Source organism: Pelodiscus sinensis, chromosome 2 (assembly GCF_052426305.1).
Source record: "Pelodiscus sinensis isolate ZL-2025 chromosome 2, ASM5242630v1, whole genome shotgun sequence".
Lineage (NCBI taxonomy): Eukaryota > Metazoa > Chordata > Testudines > Trionychidae > Pelodiscus > Pelodiscus sinensis.
Window position 1 is genome coordinate 78460001 of NC_143053.1, and position 23606 is coordinate 78483606.

General features: G+C 38.7%; 1 protein-coding gene across 9 annotated transcripts in view; it reads left to right on the forward strand.

Annotated features, from left to right (window-relative positions):
• The window catches only part of ZNF521 (zinc finger protein 521), a 281530-nt gene that overhangs the window by 2488 nt on the left and 255436 nt on the right, over positions 1–23606 (forward strand). For 7 of the 9 annotated variants that reach the window (XM_075920829.2, XM_075920828.2, XM_075920825.2 and 4 more), the window contains one exon: positions 16971–17030. The exons of the other annotated variants lie outside the window; for them this stretch is intronic. Coding sequence is in view for 5 of the 7 variants with exons in the window: in XM_075920825.2 (XP_075776940.1) it covers positions 16971–17030 (60 nt within the window). In the remaining 2 variants the exon portion in view is untranslated. The remainder of the gene's footprint in view (positions 1–16970; positions 17031–23606) is intronic. 9 annotated transcript variants of the gene reach the window in all.

Genomic DNA, 23606 nt, shown 5'->3' on the forward strand with positions numbered 1-23606 from the left:
CCTCAGTTCCTGGGCCGGCCCCACAAGGCTGCCTCCTGCCCTGCGCTTCTCCCCAGCCGTGCCCAAGAAAGCGCCGCCCGCAGCATCCTCAGCAGCCCCCTCCCCCAGTTTGTGGCTTTTCTTGCCCCACTTAGCCCAATGTCCGGGCTGGCCACAGACAGGGCTGCGAGCTCCCGTGGTGGTGGGGATACGTTGGTCCCACCCAAATACCGCTTTCCTCTTGGGAGGGGGAGGAGGGGGCTCTGTAATCGACACTTGCCTGCCCCTTGCTCCGGAGCTGTTGTGAAGCGAAGTCAAACACATGCTGCTCCAGCCCATAATGGATCAGACATGGAGGGGGTGGGGGCGAAGGAAGAAGGCCTGGCATAGTAAAGAGCTGGTAACTCTTGGAAGCCTGGAGGATCGTGTAGCTATGAATACAGACCCCGGAAAAGGGTTGGGGGGATGTTTCCTGGTGTAAAAGGAACAGTTTTCTCAGCTATTCTGGTGTAAATCAGGAATTAAGTGAATCTAAGTCAACACAGTTATGCAGTTCTCATTGCAGCAGGATTAGCCTCTATATGTACAGCAGTACCTATTAGAAATAGCATTCCATTTGCTTAAAACTAAACTCCCGAAGTCCCCCTTCCAAAGTCTTTTTGTTAATTTCAGGTGCCTTTGGATCAGGCTCTTAATTTTTTTGTTACCTCCAAATATTTCAAAAAGGGATAAAGAGTGTCTTCTGTTTTACTGCCTTGCATTCTTTTGCAGTCATTTTCATTTACTGAAGTTTGTACAGTTCAGAAGTGCTTTTTTTCATCAGTGACTGAAGAACAAATGTGGTGCTCTTCACTTATCTCTTTAAATGAATTGACAATGAAAGTTTTGTCAGTTGTGCATAGGTTTTGTTTTGAACTCCCCTCACGAGGGTTTATTTACACGTGCCTATGACTTTTATGCCCAGTATATAGGGCTATCAATTGGCCATATTTATGAGAAATTAGAAAAGTTGAAGCGAACAAATAAAGAGATAGACTTACAAATCTGCTAATGAAAAATCATGCAAAATTAATGGGTAAATGGTGCAAATTGTTCTGTCAGAATAGGGCCATGTTTTCCTCCTCCTAATTTATGTGTGTTCTACTCACATATGTTACAAAATGAAAACACTTTTTCCAAGTGTCTTTCTGTAAATAATACTTAAATTAGCTCAAAAATTTAGCTTCCATTTTATGTGTAGGTATGAATATAATCTGTTTTTTGTACTAGTTGCCTAAGATTTGCTAAAATGAGCAAATAGCAAAATCCTAGATTTCAGATGGAGTGGCTTGGATTTTAGTGACAGTATACTATACACTTAAGAAACTGTTAAATATTTAACCCAAACAGCAAAGAAATGTGTAACATGCCATATTCATTATTTCTCTAGTTTAAAAAATACAAATAGTAAATCAATCATCACATGTGTAATTACTGCAGTGGTAATTATCCTTGAAAAGCAGATTATCATTCTTGGTGGCCTTTGTTCAAATATCTGACTTCTTTCATTTCCCCATTTGATTTTTCTTGAATGGTGTCCATTTTTGAATGGATTAGTAATCTTCTGAGCTGAGGACAGGATTTCTAGGTGGGCTAGCAGCATGAATCAGCTGTGAAGTTTAAAGGTTCTTTGGACACAGTATTTTCAATTTAAATGCTATAAAATATTTCCTCTTAATGTTTAATGAAGAAACAATTGCTATGAGTAACATTACAAGTGTGTTGCAGGAATTTCAACAGAAACTTAAATGCAACATTGATTTGTGGGTTTTTTTTAATGACTATTAGTTTGATTATTAGGAGATAAGGAAGGTATTTATTTTACAAGTAAACAGTTTCCCCAAACTATTTCTCATCTAAATTAAACTATTGTTACATCTGTGTAAATCAGCTCTTTAAATTCATGAGTACTGTTGCCATATCTAAACAAAACATAGGATACACAGTAAATTTGCAGTTTTGCCATGTACTTAGTAACTTTTTTTCTGATGGAAAAAGGGTTTAAAAGATATTTGTGATATGGCCGTCACTTTTGATATCCTAATTTGAAACTTGTATCTTAAAGGAACAGTGACACAGATGGGTAAATCCATTAAAAACAAAATGACAGTTGAATTTTGGGAAGTTCTGTGTTGAATGAATGAAAGTAATGTTCATTAGAAATAGTGAGTGTTAAGAACTCATTGATGACTAAATGTATTTTTTTTAAATACATTTGTGAATTAGCTCTCTTTTGCTTACTCCCCCACCCCTTTGGTTTGCTGGTAACTATAGTCTAACTATCCGAGTAATTCTCACTGTCAGGTACTAGCTTTTGACATAAATGAGGAACAAGGCAGGGCATACAATAGCTGTACTCCCAACTTTTTAAGAACAATAAAAACATTTACCTAAGCACAAAGAAGGCTATCATTTGTGACAGGCTGTATACCATGCACTTTAGGGATATGCAAAAACATGCTTGGGCATAGGTGAGCAAATATTCTCCATCCAGATATATTTAAATAAGATATTTAATTTGACTATCTTAACTGACTTTATCTACAAAAAGAAACTGCAAGGTTGTTTTTAGTACAGTATACTAAGAATAAGTTGCATCAAACTTATCAATCTTGACCTATTTTTCATTTTGCCAGTTTATCTCTTTTATTGTGAATTTTCTGAAAGGGAGCCTTACGGTATGTGTTTTATGTGATCAAAACAGTCCTGGACACACAAGAAAAGGGAGGGGAGGTAGTGGAGGTCAGCAATATGTAAGTGTGAAAGCTACGAAAGAAGCCAAGTTGCAAAAGAGAAGATGTTGTTCAGACAGATCATTTATATTCCTTTTTAAACTCAGGATGCTTGAGGGCCAGAATTGCCCTAAATGTATTCAGAAATGTACTTGGGACCCTCTGACCGGAGGAAGCAAGGGAAGAAGAGTGATTCAGTTGTGTCTTATTTAAGTTGTCCTTTTAAATGGCTAACCTTTTTGTACCTTGGCACAATGTATAAGATATCACACTTAGGTTACTGACCTCTTTTCTTTCACTTGTGGGTTTTTGTTTTTTTGTTCTTATTAAAGTTTTTTGATCAAAAATGATTTGTGTAGAACTGTATGCATGAAAATTTAGTCATCCTTGTCATCTGTGAAGAAAAATTGGAGAAATTGAATGAAAAGGCAGTCTAATGCATCTTTAAATCCCATCCTTCTCAACCAAAGTCAGGTAATACCCATTAGGCTAAAGTCATCTGTGAAAAATCACTAGAAATTGTAGGTGTTAAATAAGTCACCACAGGGAGCTGGTATAGTCCCACAAATTTAATAGAAACATTGAACTCTCAGGACTTATTTAAGCATTTTTATTTTTCTCTGTCACTTCAGAATGAATTTCCTTGTACTGTTATTTAGTAACCTGCTTTTATAATTCTGTGGCTTAATTTATTAAATGTTTAGTTCCTAGAAAGAAGGAAAATGTGCTCACTGAACTATATAGGTTCAATCTGCCTAAAATAGGCACATATCTTGAAATGATACCAGGGCAATGCCCTGCATTTTTTCGAGTTATGCCCTCTTTTAAGAAAACAAAGGTGCTCTTTCAATCTTGTTTGTACTTGCATCTGCAACTTCTGCAAAGTTGGTAGTGGGTGAAGTTGATCAATTTTATCTCCCCTCTCCCGTATTTATGTATGTATTTAATGTGACTAAGTCTCTATAATCAATATGAAACAATGATAAGTTTCTTGCATACAAGGTACAGATGCTATACTATGCTGGTATTTAAGGTACAGGGGTAATGGATTATTGTAACAAAAGGAAGCTATCTTAGGAACAATATTTAAGAAATAATTTAACATTCAAATCCCCATCACACAGTAGCACTTCTATTAATTTCTCAACTAGCTGAATGTTTATCACCCCCACACTGCCCAACCTCTAAATTACATGGGCTGGATGTTAGTCATTAGATTGTCTGCAGATTAGACTATAATCAATCTATCATAAACAAAAACAGCAATTACTATTAGCATGATCCCTTTTAAACTCCAAATGAAGTTCCAGCACTCATAGTCTGAAGAACATTTTCTGAAAGACCTGGTTTCAGGATTTCAAGAGGTTCTTTCATAATCATCTTATAGGGAGGGAGCAAAACATTTATAAGATTCTACTTGTTTTGATGCATAGGTGGATTGTTGGCTTTTATTTGGCTACCCAAAAGGGCAAAAATTAGATATTGAACACAAAAGCATACATAAAAAATCAAATTACAAAGGGATTTAATATGACAATCTTACAGTGTTATAGTTTTGGTTACTTATAGCTATGCTTTTATTTTTGGCTTGCCACACTCACTATTCCCATGTTCCTATTAAAATATTCCCCCTCCCCATCTCACTAATTCTCTCTGACATTGCTAATGTTTACTAGTGAATTTATCAACTTTGATATCAAGTTGCTTTTTTGGGACCAATGCAAGTCAAATTGATCATTTCTCTCCATTTCTCAAGAGCGGGGGGGGGGGGCATCTTGGAAACCTTCTATCTGTAAATATTGTAGTTATGAACTGAATTGTTAGTTGCTATGAGGCTGAAATCTTGAGATAAAGATGCCTTAAAAGGACTAGAAATCTAGAAGTATGGCTTCAGTTTTCTAGTTGCAGTTGACTCTTGCAACAAGGGAACTTCTTAATATGGAGACATGTAGGATAAGATGTTCCACCAAAACTAAGATTTCTTTAAAAGGCTTTAATTCATTCAGTGTAACTGGTTTAATAGTTTTAATTTCTTTGTTATGAAATGCATGCTCAGTACTGTAGTCTCATACATTTTGGGGGGAAAACCCCTTTCTTTCTATCTCTTTTAGTTAATTATTTGTAAATGAGAATAGGACTTAAACCCTCTCCAGCCCCAAACTTGTTAGAAATCTTCTGGATTAAATGTTTTTGTTTGAAACAGTGAATGTGGTAAGAATATTGATACCTCAAGGAAAAAACCCTAAACATTTTGTCTGATATGTATTTGGAGTTTTGTACTGACTCTTGTGGTACAGGCAAAAGACAGTATTAGTCCTACTGGGAATGGGGCAAATGCAACTTCCTTCTCCTGTTTCAATTAAATAAAAATTGTGGTCAAATATATATAATTTTTTCCCCTGCGGGGACAACATTTTCCTCTAACTGAAATTGTGTATGATTGATCTATTGGACTATGGAAAGGTGCATGTATGGTTTTAAGAGTATTGTGCATTGCTTTTACTACAAAGCAATTGAAATATAAGCATTAAAGTTGTTCAGTTGCTCTCTTTATAACAGTCAAATAGTGTAAGGGAAGCTTTTAAATAATTCTAAATCATTATGTAACACTTGGCATAGAAGTCTGACAGAAGATGAATCTTTGAAATCAGAGTTCAGTAGTCGGTTTTGTTTTTGTTTAATTTTAGGCAACTTGAGTTCTTAGCATGCATCACATTCACTTCAAGTATGAGTAATTATGCTAGTTTAGCAATTATTAGAGATGAAAGAAATTCTGTTATATATGAATCCTCCTAAACTTCAGTAGCTTTAGTTTTAGCCAGGATAATGATCAAGCAGTAGTTAGCCATATGCCTGGGGACTATGCTATAGCAAAAGAAGATTGGGCTGATCTTGGGGAGATCTTTATTACAGCACATTACAATCAGCATTTTCATTCAGTCCACCTACTTTTATGGGTTTATAGTGTGGTCACAAAAATTCTACTTTCAGTTATTTTGTAGCATATGTGTGTAAGATGCTGTTACACACCAAAATAATTTTAAAATGAGGAATATTTTCCTCCAATATTACGGTACTAGTTAAAATTGTACAAACTTTTTTAACTGAAAAAGTTTGTTTTTGTTTACATTCCTTTACTATTTCTGAAGACTTTCTTTTCCTCCAGAATGCTGAAGTTTTCCAGTGTTTGTATTCTTCTTGGATGTGTATAGCATTTATTTTAAGTGGGAAAGATACTGTAGGTCAGGGATGGGGAACCTAAGGCCTGGAGGCCAGATGTGGCCCTCGGCTTGTCTGGATCCGGCCCCCGAGGTTCAGGACTCCTCCTCAACATTGGGGAGCCTGTGCTGGCACTCCAAGCCCCCCGCTGTTCTCCCATTGGGTAGGAGCACACAAAATCTACTAGTCTGGGCCTTCCCCTCCCTTTCCCCCAAGCTCTGGTGTGCAAGGAGAATGGAGGGGATCAGAGAAGATTTGTTGTTTTGTTTTGTTTGCTTCTCACTTGTCTGTGGCCCCTGACTGATTTTTCTGTGAGTCAGCGGCCCCCAGACCCAGAAAAGGTTCCCCACCTCTTCTGTAGATTAAAGAACACCTACTGTACATGCTGTGGAGTAGGTTTTTGTTCATACACTTGAAATTATATTATGATGTATACGCTAAATACAGTAGTCTTGTCAGCTATTCAAGTTTTAAAAATGCCCTGAATACTGTATCACTGATATTTAATGGCAGTTATTTCCCCACCTCCACCATTATTGACTTCAGTGGGAACAGGAGAGAGGGCTTACTATTTGCATTAGTAATTCATCTGAAATATTCCATTTTAATGAGTCTAGTATCTTTCACCCTCCTCCCTTTTCTAAATCTCTTAAATGCTACAATATATTTAATTTGATATGCCTTGACGGGATTTAACAAAAAAAAAAAATCCCTTCCTTTTAAAATATTTCTTTTACACATCAGGTTAGGCCCTGGTCTACACTAGGGAGTTATTTTGAAATAACTTCCCTTATTTCAAAACAGTAAGCGGAGTGTCCACACACCAAGCCTATTATTTTGAGATAACTCCCACTTCCCATGAGGAATAATGCTTATTTCGAAATAGCTATTTCAAAATAGCAGTAGTGTGGATACTCCACTGCTACTATTTCAAAATAACTACTCGCCAGAGTCATTCAAAGTAATTACTCCCCAGTGCTTCCAGGGGCTATACGTCGAGGTAGTGCATCCACATTAAGGGAGCCTGCCTTGGACTAATTTCGAGACTTCTGTGTAGAGTGCACACACTATTTTGAAATAGGTAATTCAGAAGTTATTATTTCAAAATAAGTTATTGGTAACGTTGGACTATATATTGGTCAACAAAACATGTTATGGCTCTGAAAGTACAGGAGGCCATCGACTTGCAACCGCCTGAGTTCTGACCCACTGCACTTACAACCATTTTTGTAAGTGCGAAAGGGGCTGAAAACCCCCGACTTACGTCCTTGGCCCGCATTTACGACAGCGCACAGTGCCTATCGTAAATGAGGGTTCGCGTTACAACGCCCCCGACTTGTGACGCTTCCCCCGGAACCAATCGCATTGCAAGTCAGTGGCATTCTGTACATTTCTTTGGAGGGAGGTATATTTTGTTTTTCTAACGGTGTCAACATATTTTCTAAATTTTGATTATACTATTGTGTGTGGTGGGCCTGCAGGGGTGTTTTTGATTTATCTCTTTTAGTTATTCTACACTTCCTTCCTTGCAATTGTGGTCCTTACAATCTCTGATCCTCTAATCCCAGAACAACAGGGACTTTGAGATGCATGCTCAATGCAACTTCTTGTTATCCTGAAAAAAGGTGGATGAAATGGTTGACTGTTGGCCTGTGTGTGACTTCTGGGAAGTGGTTGGGTTATGTACTTAAGAGCCAGAGTATGAGAAAAAGATTTATATCTTATGATTTAAGGTTGAGCTGTTGAGTAGATTGAGTGGTAAAGGCTAGTGAGCCAAATACAAATGTAAATCAAGAGAGGAAGGGGAGTGAGTACTAAGTACTTTTCTGGTTGCGTAAAAGTAAGACAAGAATGATAAGAAGAACAAAAGGCGATGTACAAAATTGTAAAACAAAGAAGCAAATTCTGTGGAAGCAGCTTCCTGATAAACATTTATACAAAGAACAACCTAGGTCATGCAAATTTTAATTAACACTGAGCTCATTTTTTGATAAATGTGTATCATTAATTTAATATAAAAAATCTATTAGTTCTGCAAATGGGATCAGTGGCCAGAAAGTCTTGTTGCTTAACATTGGGTGTCAAAATTAGTGAACTGATCTTTTAGAAGTGTTGAGCATCTGTTTACCTCTTTGAAAATGAGATCACTTTTAAATGCCTGCATTTAGGCGTTAATATTTTGGCACGGGTTGTTTCTGCTTCTAAACTTCTATACACTGTAGTTCAGACTGCTTCAGATGTACTTCTCTTCAAAAGAGTCCAGCTTTTTGTGGAAACATTTAATTTAATCCCTATTTTCTAAGTATAGAGGCAGGTACAGGCCTCTGAAAATAATCTAAATTCATAATTATGACCATCCATGTGCCATATAACTCATCACCTACACTTAAAGGGTATTACTAAAGTGAGAGAGAAAGAATGAATGGCTTATTTGTAGCCGTGATGTATTATGAGGAATCCGAACTCTGAAACCACTACTATTATATAATGGACTCTGTAACTGTGCATAAATATTATCTTGGATATTCTTTTCACTCCCTGATTTTTATCATGCTGCACTGATTATCTATGATGATGTTCTTGAAAGTAAATAGAGGTTGTACCTCCCATAACCGGGACTTCCTGGTCAGGCAACATCCGACTGCACCACGGATGTTCCTGGACCACAGAGCCCAGGAACAGGGAGGTCTGGTGGCAGGGCAGAAGTGTGCAGCAGGGGCACCAGCAACCCAGTGTGTGTGTGGGGGGGGGGGGTTGGGGAATGGGTGCTGCAGTGGAGCTCCGGCCCCTGCATCTCTGTCCCTGTCCACGGAGCTCCAGCCCCGACCCTCCGCCCCAGCTGTGGCTGCACAGCTCCTGTCTGGGTCGCAGAGCTAGGTGGCTGCTGAGCTCTGTCCCGGTTGCAGAGCTCCGCCCCCTGCCATGGAGCTAGGCAGCTGCAGAGCTCTGCCCTGGCTGCACAGCTCTGACTGTGGCACTCCGGCCCCGGAGGCATCTAGAGAGCCCCAGAGGGCTGGGTCATCGGCAGGGGCAGGCTGGAGCCCATACCCAGTGGCAGCACAAGCCAGGAGGGGAGGGACCTTTCCTGGTCTGGCAAGTCTCCTTGTTCAGGACCAGCGAGGTCAAACCTGTCATAGCTTTCAGCTGAAGGTTGGCCAAAAAGTCTGAGCACTGGTCTTGGAGTTGGACTTCTGGAGCCAGTTCTTCTCTCTGTCAGTGTATTGCCACGGTCCTGAGAAGTGCCACATTTCCTCCTTTCCGTTGACTTCCCTGAGAGTTGGGGATGCTTGGCACCATGCATATACAGCCCTGGAGGGAGCTTGAGCAAATCACTTAATTTCTTGGAGCCAGATCCCATTGAAATAAATGGATTAAGTACAGGGTGAGGATGACTCTTTCCTCTCCCACAGCCCATTAGCAGGACACAGAGCAACAGACCTATTAGCAATGTCTGCAGAGAGTACAGCAAATCTGTATAGCCGTGGTCCCCTTGGATGACCCTGTCATTCCCCAGCCACATTCCTGTATCCTCCTGCATGATGATGCAGAATCCTACTTTGCGGTGTGCAGGGGTTCCTGTTCTCATTGCATGGACTGCAGCCAATGGGAGATCAGTGGAACTGCAACAGTTTTTGGCTCCCTTTTTTGTATAACTGCAAAAGGGAAGAGAGAATTTGGCCCTCACCATCTTTGTTCTGTTATCTTTGAGGTGACAGAATAGTACCTCACAGTGATGTTGTAAAACTTATGTGATTACAAAAAACTTTGAGATTTTTTGGTTGAATGGCACTTTGTAAAATGCATATTATCATTATCAACTCTTCCACAAAAACAATTTTAAAAAATAGTCCAAGCTTTTGTTCCTGGAGGAGAAGTTAGGGAGGCAAGGTCTGCACTCAAAACTGATTTAACTGTCCTGAAAACAAAATGGATTCTAACTTTATGAAGACACTAGAATTCTCAGTGTGGCTGGAGGGGATCTCTGTTCTGTCTTCCTCACCCATAATATTCCATCAACGTAACTGTCTCCTGACATGATTCAGTGTGTCACATTGGGATGCTGTCATCCTTGAGTGAAGAATATGAGAGCTGAAAGAGAATGGGTGTGTATGGTTTTTTTCAATGTGCCTAACCAGAAAAACTTTTTTGGTACTGTCTAAGGAGATACTGCTGTTTCAGCATAGGAATCATACTGTCTAACCAACATAGCTGAATTGGGAACCACACGCTGCTCCCGGTTCAGCTTTTATACAACAATAACTGAGAAAGGAGCTCAATGGAAGGACAGGCAGGAGAGGAGAGTGTATAAAATGGATAAGAATGTCAGGAGGGGTGTGAAGCAGTTTCAGTAAGAAGAAGGTGTAAGAGATAAGGGATGTGAAATCCCATTTAAAATGTTAACCAGTTAAACTACTTGTTTAACCGGTTAACTGGCCTGTTGTGCTGCAGGCTGGGGGAGGGAACAGCTAGAGCAGCCCCCTGCCTATAGCGTGGTGGATCCAGCTGGGCAGGGAGCACACCCCCACACACTTGGGCTGACACGCTTCACTGCAGGCTCCTAGTTCGAACTAGGGTGGCTAATGTAGTCATTTGAACTCGCAAATGAAGCCCGGGATTTAAATATCCCGGGCTTCATTTGCATGTTCCTGGGCGCCGCCATTTTAAAATGCCCGGTAGTTCGAACTACCTGCCCACGGCTACACGCGGCACAGGCTAGGTAATTTGAATTAAAGCTCCTAATTCGAACTACCATTACTCCTCCTACAATATTTAAATCCCAGGCTTCATTTGCAAGTTCGAATGATTACATTAGTAATCGAATGATTACATTAGTTCGAACTAGGGTGGCTAGTGTAGACATACCCTAACTGATTACCCCGGTAAACATTGTCTTACCAGCATGCTTACTGTAAGTTACCCCTTTATATAGCTAGAGGGGAGGAAGGTTAGTTATAATAATGAGCATTCAGTTCTATTATTTTAAACACCCCCTTCTTGAACAATGCTTTACACTTGTTAGTTGTGCTTTAAGGAACTTTACAACTTAAAAATCATGGGAGGCAGCGTATTCAGCAACACTGGAAAAGGAAGGAAGGGTTCAGTTTAATCTCAAATATATTTATTAATAAGATTATTAGTTTTAAAAAATACAAAAATTTGCTTCATTGGTACAGTAAAACTTCAATGTTATGAGCACCACTATTTTTTCAAACAAGTAATTACTTTTCTGGGAGGAGGGAAGAGGATCATATAACAAAAGTATGGTCAATTAAAGAGCAAGTCAATTTGGCTTCAGATTCCAGTGCCTTCAGATTATGATGCTGTTGATGCATTGGAAATTACTTGGAAGTGTACTGAAGGACAAGAAGAAAGTGACACAATCACCATATTTCAACGTGTGCAATCTTGTATCTGTTGTAATTTTGAGATGTTTGATTATATAAACTTCTTAGACACCTCCCCATTATAGTTAATAAAAGAGGCACTCTACTGCATCTTCAGTGGAGGTGTATTGATACTGTTAATGTGGTTCAAAAAATTAGGCCTTGCCTGGTGTTGATCAGGATATTATCATGGTTACTGACCAGAAAGAATGCAAGATCTCTTAATAAAGTAGTTTTGTAATGTATTTTGTGTGTTTACAACCCTGTTTTAGTGAGGTTATCATTGTCCCCTCAGAGTCACTATTGTGACTTTCATTGGCACCAGTGGGAATGCTATGAAAAGGTGCATTTTCACTGTGTCTAATGGGAGAATTTGGCTGATGATGAATTTCAAAGAAAGGATGAAGGGTGTAGCAGAAATGGAGACAGAATAAACAAAAAGAACTACTTTAGGGTGTGATCCTGCAATTAACTGCGTACTTGTAACTCTTTATGGACTTCAGCCAGCATTGCCCGTACAAACTGAATCTTTTATTAAAATATGTTCTAAAGCAGAGGTTCTCTAATGCACAGCACTGTGATTTCCTTCTGACAATAAAAAATATTACACAACCCCAGGAGAAAGGACTGAAGCCTGAGCTCGGCTGATACCTGACTCCCAGTGCTCCAGGTGTGGGGGGCCAAAGCTGAACCTTACCTTTGCCTTGCTATATGGCTAATCTACCTGATCATATTAAATATCTATGTGTAGATGGTGGCAATTAGGGATGTGAATGTGTACCCGAGTAAACAGTTAACTGATGAGCCTGGGATCATTGGTTAACCCTCACAGTTACATGCAGTCCCCCTCACCCTCTGCGCTGCTGCCTCTGTTTGAGAGGCAGTGGTGCACGGGAAGCAGGAGTTGTTGTACATGGGGAGCGGCCTTTTAAGACCACTCTCCACCTATGCTGGTTCCTGCGGAGCCACCTCCCCTCTCTCCTGCTGCTGCCTCCCACAGAGGCAACAGAGCAGGGGAGGACAGGCAGCTGGTGTTTGCAGGGAGTCGGCTTTTAAGCCAGCTCCCTGTGAGCAATAGCTCCTGCCGAGCTGCCTGCTTCCCCCCCACGCTGCTGCTTTTGATACAGAGGCAGCAGCCTAGGTGGCGGTGGGGGAATAGGAGCTGATACTCATGGAGAGCCTGGCTTAAAAAGTGGCTCCCCATGAGAACCAGCTCCTGACTTCTCCCCACCCCCCTTTGCAACCATGTAAATTTCAGCAGTTACAAGTTTACACAAACAAACACATTTTAACATTCCTAGTGGCAGTAAGTATCTCTTAGTTAATATGTGGACATTAGGAGGAGAGAAAAAAGAGAAAGGGTATGTCTACACTACCCTCCTAGTTCGTGGAATGAGGAGTAACGGTAGTTCGAACTAGGAAGCCTAGTTCGAACTACCTAGTTTGTGCCGCGTGTAGCCGCGCGGCACAGGGTTCGAACGAGCGGGGATTTAAAAATGGCGGAGCCCCGCTTATGCAAATGAAGCCCGGGAAATTCAAATCCCGGGCTTCATTTGCAAGTGCGGTATGCCTACATTACCCCGCTAGTTTGAACTAGCGGGGTAGTGTAGACATACCCAGAGATATTTCCAGAAATGACAGTATTTTGCAGATAGTAAAATAATGGCACACATGCTTCATTTCTGTTCTGTCTTGGTAACTAAATTGTATATTGATTATGCTAATATGATTAATGTCTCTTATCTGCAGATATCATTCAAATGTTTAGATTGAATGCATGCTTTACAAAGTATTCATCATAGAAGAAAAATACTTTTATTGAAGATGAGTTTAAATTCAAGAAATGACAATGTTAACCTTATGGCAACTTACATTAATTGAGTTATAGGAAATGCAAAGTATAAGTTTAAATGCTTATTTTTATTATAAACCATTTCTTCTCATACCGCTAGCAACCTTTTTTGCAGTGTTTGCTTTGTTTCACATCCCTTAAATAAAAGTGTTTTTAGGAAGGATACTAAATCCATAACAATCTATTTTATAGTTTTATTTTGGTATATGTGGTTTCTCTTGCTTTGTTTAATAAGTGGAAGAGAACTTTAGACATTCAGGAAGGTATGTATTTTTTCGTTATTTTGAAAATGTATTAACCTACTCACAGTAGATGAAAATAGTCTTTTTTTTTCAGTTATCTCTAGCTTTTGTTTTATTATAGCTTGTAATAGGTCAAAAATCATAAATCATAGTCTCTGTTCTCTGTAAAGGATTCCTTCCCAGTGAAAATGCACCTTTTCATAGCATTCCCACATTTCTGTTTTCATCTTTTCTTTTTTCCATGTGACATAGTCTTAGGCAAACACCACTGCAGTCTAGTTCTAATAATCAGGGTACTAATACTAATAGACTAACCCTTCCACATGGGGTAGCCTAATTAGTTAGTAGACTATGTGAATTCTTCCACTGGTAGCTTTATAAACTTTTCCCGGCTTATGTAAGCCTTGTGCCATTCTGACAATCTCCTAGGTAGGAGAGATGAAATGCATGCTGACTAGCAGATATTGCAGTGTATTAGTGGAAGGTTAACTCTGCTGTCAGAATCTAGGGGCCAGATCTGTTTGTTCGTCCACTTAGTGGCTTCAGAGAGACTATTTGTATAAAATGGCAGTAAGATTTAGCCCTATTCAGTGTTGCTTTGTCAGCTTTCCTAGAACCCTCTGAGTCTGGGCATGCCAGACTGTCTGAATTCAAGCTAGGGTTTCCCCAGGATAACAAGTAGTTCTCTGACTTGGATTGCAAATCTGAACAGCCCTTACCTTTCATATATATAAAAGTTAGATTATAGATGCATTTTTTGTACTAAAGTTTAAATGCTGCTATGAGTCCAAACTCACCAGCCTTTATAAAGGTGGAGATAGAATTTCAGTTTTTCAGCTATTTTCCTTGTCAGATCCTGTTTTTTAAAAATTATATGCAAATACAATTTTTCACAATGAAGAAATGCAGTGCCACAATTGTTTTGGTGAGTGATTTCTTATTTAGAAACACTTTTTAAAATTTCATAATGTAAGTGTATAATGGGGAATTGATGGTTTATTGCTTTAAGAAGCTGACAGTCTTCTCTGATCTAGTTAGCAAAGAAATATTTCCACAGTTAACAAAACAGGTGACTCTGCAGTCATAAACAGTTAACTGTTCATACAAAAAAAAATGTTACCTCTGAAATGAGGATATCACAGAAGTATCTAGAATTAATATTCAGCCATTGCAGCATAACATAACTGGAAACACAGACGTTTGTTCTTCGTATGTCCTGAGGTTTTTTTTTACTGGCATTCAATTACTTTTACTATCCTGGAGTTATCTCTTCTTATGGTAGGCCATGCTAAATAGTTTACAAAAGTCGGAAGAAATCAAAAACCCTTGTTCACAAATAGAATCCTGAACTGTAAGTAATCTTTGTTTTATGTGGTATTAACAAGAAATATTCGACAGCTGCTGCTGTCTGCATATCTTTCCTATACTTAGTTTGTTAGCCAACAGTTTTTTCTCATAGTGGTATAAAGTGTAAAGTCACTAGCAGAAGGATATTGTTGAAAATTGCCTTTGTTTATTGAAAGGAAACACAATGCTTCAGTTATGCTTGGGGAAGCTAATATTGAAGTTGGCTATGAGATTTAGGATGATGTTTATTTTAGTGTGTTTAACATAGTGTGATAACTGGAATGATACAAGGATAAAGTTCTTATCAACAGGCTATGGGAGGACTTACTATAGTTTCTTTTTAGTACTTTGACTATAGAATGATGAACTGGACTGTAATTACTGAATATAGCAAACAATTTTTATTAGTTGGTGGAAGGATATGGCTATGATGTAAAGGAGAACTAGATGACATTTCGTAGGCTAACTCTATGCTAAATACTCCTTATTCTAGGGTTTTTGTTTTGCTCTGTTCTCCTCTGAACCATATTTTTCTTTTCAACAAGGGTTCATCTTTCCTGACAAACATGTCAGTCTAGTTGACTATTATTGGCAAGTTCTTTATGCAGTGGCCTGTTGTGACCTACTTGGCTTTTTTATGACTATAAATCCAAAAAGAGATTGAACAACAGTTTTAAAAAAGGTGCTAACCACAAAGTTACCTGCTAACATGCTGGTCAGAAGTTTACTTTCTTTTTTAATGCAACATGTATGTAGGTTGAACTAATGTGCTCACTTTGGAGTTCTGGTAAAGGAGAGTTTATTTATCAAGAAAACATTTAAAAGCAGAGTACTATACTAATGGCAATTATTTTTACAAAGTACACTGTGATACATTTACTAAAAATAAGTTCTTTTGAGGCAATCTTTATGACATTTATGTACTGTAAAATTCAAAATTCTGTAACTTGCAAGGTGCTTGTCACCCAATTGTGTGAATTAACAACAATTTATAGTGTATAAGTGTCTGCTTCTGTTAGTAAGGGGGGGGTCTTAGAACCTCTGCTGATGGAAGTAGGCATTTCTGCAGAAAGATTCAGTCCATCATTACAAACCTTTAAAGGTGGAAGCGAAGACGCACTTAAAGCAAAATAAAACAAATCTTGTTAAGATCTAGGAGGCTACTATCTCGTCTCTAAACTTCCCTTTTTGGGAACAGCTGTTGGGAAAGTAATTTTATACCTTAAAAATGTCATGATTTTTAATCCACTTATATATTTTTTGAGGCCTAACTTACTATTTTTCAAAACTTGGTGGTACTGTAAACATGAAGTCTCCTCTCTCCACTCTTTCTTTATTGGAAGGGGAGAAGGAGCTCTTTCTTTCTACTGCACCTTCAACTCAAAAGAGCTCTTGCCTTTTGGAAAAGGAATAAGAAAGTAGTTCTGCTACTCGACTCCTCCCCATCTTCACTTTGATAAGTCATTTTCCGCTGTAAATAGTGCCAGTGCCTGCCTCTTCAGCAACCTGGGGCTTCCCAAAGTAGTCACAGAATGAAGCTGACATGGTTCTTGTCAGTTTCATTGCTGCCCAGAGGGTTTTTGAATTGTCAGTATGACCAGATTGATATGTCTTTAGGGAAACTATGAGCCATAGAATCATAGAACCATAGAGCTGGAAGAGACCTCAGAAGGTCATCAAGTCCAGCCCCCTGCTCTAGGCAGGACCAATCCCAACATAATAAAGATGCCAGTACGGTCTGTCTGAAGACTCAGTAAGACAAGGCTAGGTTCCTTCATCCTTGCAAGGCTGTCTCCATGTTTTTTTTTTTAAATTTTAAATTTAGTGGAAATTTACAATTTAGCATCCACCCCCGCTTTGCCAGAAAAAGCTTCCCACTTAACAATGTAGCATAAGGGAGCAGAGTGTCCATGCCTAGACTTAACCCCTAATTCTGTTATGTAACCAAATACAGTTGATCAAAAACAAATATCTCAGTGGAAATTTGACTTGTTTCTTAATTCATGAAATCTTTTTGGCCACTTCACTACATGCTTTTGGAAAAGTGCAGTGCTATGGTCCCATTTGAGATTTTGTACTAGGCAATGTTCTCTGGCTTTCAGAACTGAAATTAGGGAGATGAGTTATTTCTTCTACCCGCCTAACATCATGTTTTTTGTTTACCTTTTCCTGACAGTAGAAGAAAATGAAACGGAGGACCAGCAGGCGGGTGTGGGACAGATAACTGCACAGACCGGTAATGCTGAATTTCTTAATTAGTACTTATTTGCTGTTTTACAACAGCATGAGATTAATTTTTTCAAAGTCTGCCCTCATTGCATTGAATTTAAACTTGAATGCTCTTCTAATGTGCAGGAACAAACAAACAAACAAGATCCCACTTGTTAATGTCACAATATCAGGAATATTGCTGAGTATCCAACGGAAAGGGAAGCATTAAAATTTAAAATTCAAGAACAAACAAACAAATTACCACATGCTCCCACAAAATGTAAACAATTCTGCTCTTAATTAATATCCATCTATATGAAACTATTGTGTGTGTTGGGGTAGTTATTTTATAAATGACTTTAAACTTAGAATGGTAATTGTTCAGTTTGCTTACCAATCACCAAACGCCTTTGTGAAAGTCAGTGGGAACTCTTCAGATAAATCCTTTTCTTTAGGTCTGAATGTACATGGAATTTATTAAGAATAATTGTAGAATAATTGTGAAGAAGTAATACAAGTAGGTTAATATTATGGTGTCTGTTCCTTGTAACAATAAAGACTTTTTTCCTCTTGTACTCTAATATAATTTCTTGAATTCTAGAAATTATATTTTTTTTGTTTTATTTATTTATTTTTGCTTAGGGGCTTGATTCTGCAAACAGTTACTTTTTTTTAATAATACCTTATTCAAGTGGTTAGTTCCATTGATGTCACTGAAGTTACTCTTGTAAGACCTACATTTTAAAGGATTTTCCGGGTTGATTTCTAGAATTAGTGAGTTTAAAAAAAGTAATAGTTTTAACTATTCCTTTTTAGGTTGTAAAGTATACATTTAAAGCTCTAAGTAAAAAGACTTTATCTATTGTCACCCAGAGTACTTACTGTATACATCTTGTTAGTGTTTGTTGCAAGGTGAAACATTTTATTTAAACATAAATAAAATGAGATAAACTTTCTCTCATCTCACAGGAATGAATCTATGCCTAAATTATTTGATTTTTTTTAAATTTGAGAACTAATAAATACTGTGACTATTTTCAATTAGAAAAACAGGAGGCTGTAAAACTGGAGAATAATATGTCAGGAAGTGACTCAGGTTTCTATTCCTTTTTTAATTTTTGAATTAATTCTTAGTTTTTAAATAATCTTGTTAGTGCATTCATTTTCATATTACTATTTTATCTTGTGTTTTGTTACTACCATTGCTGAGTCATATGTTATTATTTATTACATTTTCCTATAACAAGAACTTAATGCTAAAAATTAAAAAAAACCCTCCAGATGTATCTGTTCCAGGTAGCGCGGATGGCCCATACTATATGCCCACTGCCAGAAGTTTTTATAGTAATACTTTGTATCTGAGCTCTGGCTCAAACATTAAATGTGCTTTTTATAGAGTACCAAGTTATAAATGTAGTGCAGCTACGGCATATTAATCTTACTGCAGAGATTTAATGAGGCAGTTGTTTTGCGATGGACGCTATTGGGAGCAGAAAGCGACAAAGTTTTACTTTACCACTGAGCTGCAGAAATATTCCTTGCCTGGTAATAATTATAACCACATGATCTTAGTTTTCCTTTCTTTTGCCAGCACTTTTCCATGCAGAAGTGGCTTGGAAGGAGGTCCATTAGAATCCAGTGAAATGGATTGGAAACTGGGCAGTTTTCTTGGTAGTTTGACATTTTAGCTCTGCTCAGCTATGGATCCTTGTTGCACAGAGAGAAATATGTATGATGAGTTTCAAGAATACAGATAATCTTTGCCAGTCCACAGAGATGGCTTTTAGATATTCATTACTTTTACTTGACTTTTATATGGGTTATAAAAAGTAAATGTGGTGAAACCTCATTTTTACATGGATAGAATGGAATTTTTGCTGGTTGGCCTTAAACTGATCCCATACTTGAAATTAATTGAAGTCCATGGGTTTATTGCTGCCAACTCTTTTAAGCCAGTGCAATTTTTCATTTCCCCCAAATTTGCAGTTTTATTAGACCATGTTACAGAAATAATATCCCATATGCGATGGAGGAAGAGGAGGATAGAACCACCTGCCAGAGAATGTAGTAATGGGAAAATCATACTACTTTTAATTTACACTTACAAATAATGTTAATGTAATCAGTAACACAAGAGACATGTTGATTTTGTGTGTGTGTGTTCATAAGATGAATTTACTTCTGTATCAGATCAAATCCTCTTTTCCATACTAGATAATTGATAGTGTAGTCTGTAGGTCAGTGAGGGGCGTCTTAGGCTAGTGAGTGCGCCGCACAAATGGTCCTCCATCTCAGTGGGCTGCAACATTGTTGTAACAAGATGATTTCCCAGGATACAGTAGTATTGCTAACTGTATTTGCATATCTAGAATTTGCAGTGTGCGCCGATTGAGCTGTAGCAGCATTTTCGGTGCAGAGGGAGCACATGGTTTTCATAATGTTGTATGCAATCAGCACACATCTCACTTCATGTGAACACAGTGGCCAATGCCAGTTGCCCAAGAAGGAGTGAATCAAACATGTAATGATCAAGCCATCTCTCTCCTGCCATCCGTCTCCACCCTCAGACAAACAGAGGCAAGGGACAACGTTCCTTACCCATCCTGGCTAATAGCTATGTGCCCTTGCTTTAAGTTCATGTCACTTTTTGTAATACTGGTAGGGGGAAAAAACGATGCTGAAGAAAACCAGCAGAATCTGGCAACACTGTGTGTGGGCAATGGTGACCAAAAAGTCTCATGGGTAGCACATAGAACCCCAGTGCAGGTTGCCCACCACTGCTTTAGGTCACACGCAATTGCTGACATCCTAAGATGGTGGTGGAGGCTAGTTTTGTGTTTGTTGTAGTTGGTAGTGAGGCATGACTGTTGAGTTTACAGAACTGATAATGTGGTGTTTCTTAGTGTTGGGGGTAGAGATGTTTGAATAAATGATTGTACTTTGTGTGGCTTTGTTTGTTGTAGATGTTACAGTGAAGACGGAATTAGTGGTACTTATAGGTATGTAGCTACCAACCGGTGGGATCTGAATCTGGGATCTTTGCAGCTCTGTGAAGGAGCCACTACAGCTTGAGCTATAAAGCCAGCTGGCTCTCAGCTTAGGCTGTAGAGTCCACTTGTTCTTATCTCTCACTGTAGGTGGTGTAAGTGCCACTACATGGACAGTGAACCACAGCCACTAGGTGTGTGGGTTACAGGTATTTGATACAAAGTCAGTTTGCAAGCATGAGCCTTAATTAGAAGGTAAAGATGCAACTGACTTGGAATGAATATTGTATTTGTGAAGCAGGTTTTTTTTTCTAGACTCTCAAGAGCTTTTCCAATGATACAACTAAATGTGTGCAGTCACTAACATACAGCCACCTCTGGGGCAGAAGACTGCTGCTGTTGTGATGCAGAATACCATGCCACAGACTCCAAGTTGTATGACCTATTTAAAAATGTTTTTTGCAGTGGTGTCTCTTCAAGACAGTGAGTAGGGAGGAAATGCATTCCCCAATAGAGAAGCTGAGACTGCCAGAACTCATTCCACAGGAGCATCATAGACTAAAACTGAACCTAGGTCCCAGAGAGTCCCCCTGAAGTGTTGACCTAAAAACAAATGTGCCAGTTGGCTAGAGCATGTGTGCTAAAGTTGCCGCAAAAGGGAATAAGCTTGACTGACTACTGTCCCTATAGAGTTATATCAGGGAATGTAGAAGAAGAAGCAAAATTATTTGTATTGTTAACATTATTCTAAATTGAATAACTAATATTAAAGTGGTATAGCTTTGACTTGAATAATTCTTCACCAGTTTGTGTGCAAAGGTATGTGTGTGTGTGGTTGTTGGCTTCTTGTAAAGTGTCAGTATTCATAAACAGCAGGACTTGAATTTTTGCCCCTTCCCCCTTTTCAGACTGGTACTTAAAACAGAGTCAGAGTCTCACCTTATTTTAAAACAAGCAAGTCTGTAAACTTTATGTGCAGCATTTAAATACTCATGTTAAAATTCAGACCGAGTGCCCACATTTCCCTGAGTGCTGTCAGTTTTATGAGATGAAACTGGGAGCTTGAGCTGAACAACTAATAGTATGCAGTGTGCACATGCTGCCTTCCAACAAGTGTTTAATGATGTTGGGGTCAGTTTGCAACAGTTAAGACAATTATTTCTTTACCTGAACTGCTTGTAACCTAGTGGTATTTTAACATTCTTATTAAGCTTACTGAAGAACTTGGAAAATGTTAGTATATTACAAGTTTTCGTTCTAAATCTGGCATTCTAAAATGGCAAAAGAGATTTCCTGGGTTCAGATTGAGTTACTTTTGCATACACAATGTTAGCCTGCATACTACTATTTAATTTGGAAATAGCTGCCAGGGTTAATGTTCTTCTTCTAGCATCAACAATTTAAATTTGTAAGAATCTTGCCATGTATGTAAATGTGGTTTAACAGAGCAAATATACCCATTCACTACACTTACTTCTTTCAGTCATTCTTTGATGCTCTGTAATGTAACTCCCTTTAAAAACAAACATTGCCATTTATCCTGCTAGAGAGATTCTTCTGGCTTAGCTCATGAGCCACACAGTGTGGCCACACATTGTCAATTTAAAGACAGGACTGTTTCATTTTTGGTTTATGCATAAGTATCTTTTGTTGCTGCTGATAAATGATTTGAAGGTCAGCAGTGTTTATTGCAGGTTTCAGGAAGGTGGTAAGAGCCATGACATTTTTGGTAGATGTAGGGTATTGTGAAGCAACCAGGGCTAGTGGGTGGACTGCATGAGTGGCCCTCCATCTCAGTGGCCTGCAAGACTATTGTAACTGAGACGGTCAACCGAGAGAGAGTAGTTTTGTTAACTGCACTTGCGTTCCTAGAATTTGCATAGTGTGCTGATTGAACCCTAGCAGTACTTTGATTGGATGCAGAGGGAGCTCATGGCTCTCACAATGTTGTGTGCAATCAGCACGCACCCCACTTCACATGCTCTTGCTTTAAGTGCATGTCATTTTTGTAATACTGGTAGGAAAAAACCTATGCTGATGAAAACCAGCAGAATCCGCAACTCTGCACATGGGCAATGGTAAACAAAATGTCTTGTGGACCACACACAGAACCCCTATGGGCTGCAGGATGCCCATCACTGGTTTAGAGAATGGTTGGTATCAATTGCAATTGCAGAACTGCATGCATCTCCTCAAGGAAGAGTGGTGAGGATAGCTTTTATAGCAGACAGATGCTGACTGTACTTTTTTTCTCTGTTTTTAGTAAGAATTCATTTTCTCAGGTGACTTATTCCAGCTGCATAAGGTGAAACTCTCTCAAATATCTGAAAAGCAAATAAGGCTGCCATTATGGAAAAAGGAGTGATGAAATGTGCAGGTTTCTTTGTATACTGCCATTTTTCTTTTTATTACATTTGTTGTATTGTGGTTCCTGAGAAGAACAAAGTAAACTGCCTGTTTGCTTTATTGGAGAAGACAGCTTGTTTTATTTCTGTCTTTGGAGGAAGCACTTATTAAGATGGGTAAAAAGGCAGTAAAGATGGGTAAAAAGGCACCACAGTGTACTCTACCTCAAAATAAGAAAAAGTCACAATTAAAGTAGTTTTTGTACTACCTCAGGGTATGTCTACATTAGCCCCCTAGTTCAAACTAGGGAGGCTAATGTAGGCATTCGATTAATTCGAAGTTTTAGAGATCCTAATTCGAACTACCTACTCCGTGCCGCGTGTAGCCGTGGGCACAGAGTTCGGACTAAGGGACTTTTAAAAATGGCGGCGCCCGGGAAGATGCAAATGAAGCCTGGGATATTTAAATCCCAGGTTTCATTTGCAACTTCGAATGCCTACATTAGCCTCCCTAGTTTGAACTAGGGGGCTAGTGTAGACATACCCCCATTTCAGCATTAGTAATTTACAGAACTGAGGGAGTGCAATGAATTGTGTGGTTCCTTCTGTGCTCAAGGGATTTGGCAGAGATCACCTGACTCGTTTAACTTCACCTGACTCGTCCTGAGCTCACGCCTGCTATTTTGGGGGTTAGAAGTAAGCTTGTCCCAGTGATCCTCAAAACATTTGTTATTACAGACAGACAAAGGTGTCCTTATGGAGTATCTAAGTTACATACAACTTTAATCCAAAGTCCAGGTTTTTTTTTTCTGTTTCATTATTCTACATGAAGTAATAGGGTGATAGAATTTTTAGACTGGCTTATGAAATATAGAACAATTTCATCCTTATGTTAATCAGTTCAGTTTATTTTAGTCTTTTGGTTAATTCTGGTAATTTCCTGTGAGGCACTACCATTAACGGTGAAAAGAAACGCTCCTAAAGGCACTGATTTTTAAAAAATAAATTTTATTGGGCATTGTTTAATTGTAAACGTAATATGTCCTTTATCAATAATGATTAACCCCCCTGGATATGCTGTGGAAAATGATTACGTTAACTCTGAAGTATGGGAGAGTTGTTTGAAAGGGGGAGAGTGCTGTTTGGTGAAGGTAGAGAGAAAATTCAGTTCAACATCAAGAATAGAACAAAAAATAAGGGAAGAGGTTTCCTTTGCTTATTTAGCAATAACATCTAAAGTGTGTTTCTCCTGTGCTGCAGGCTCATGCT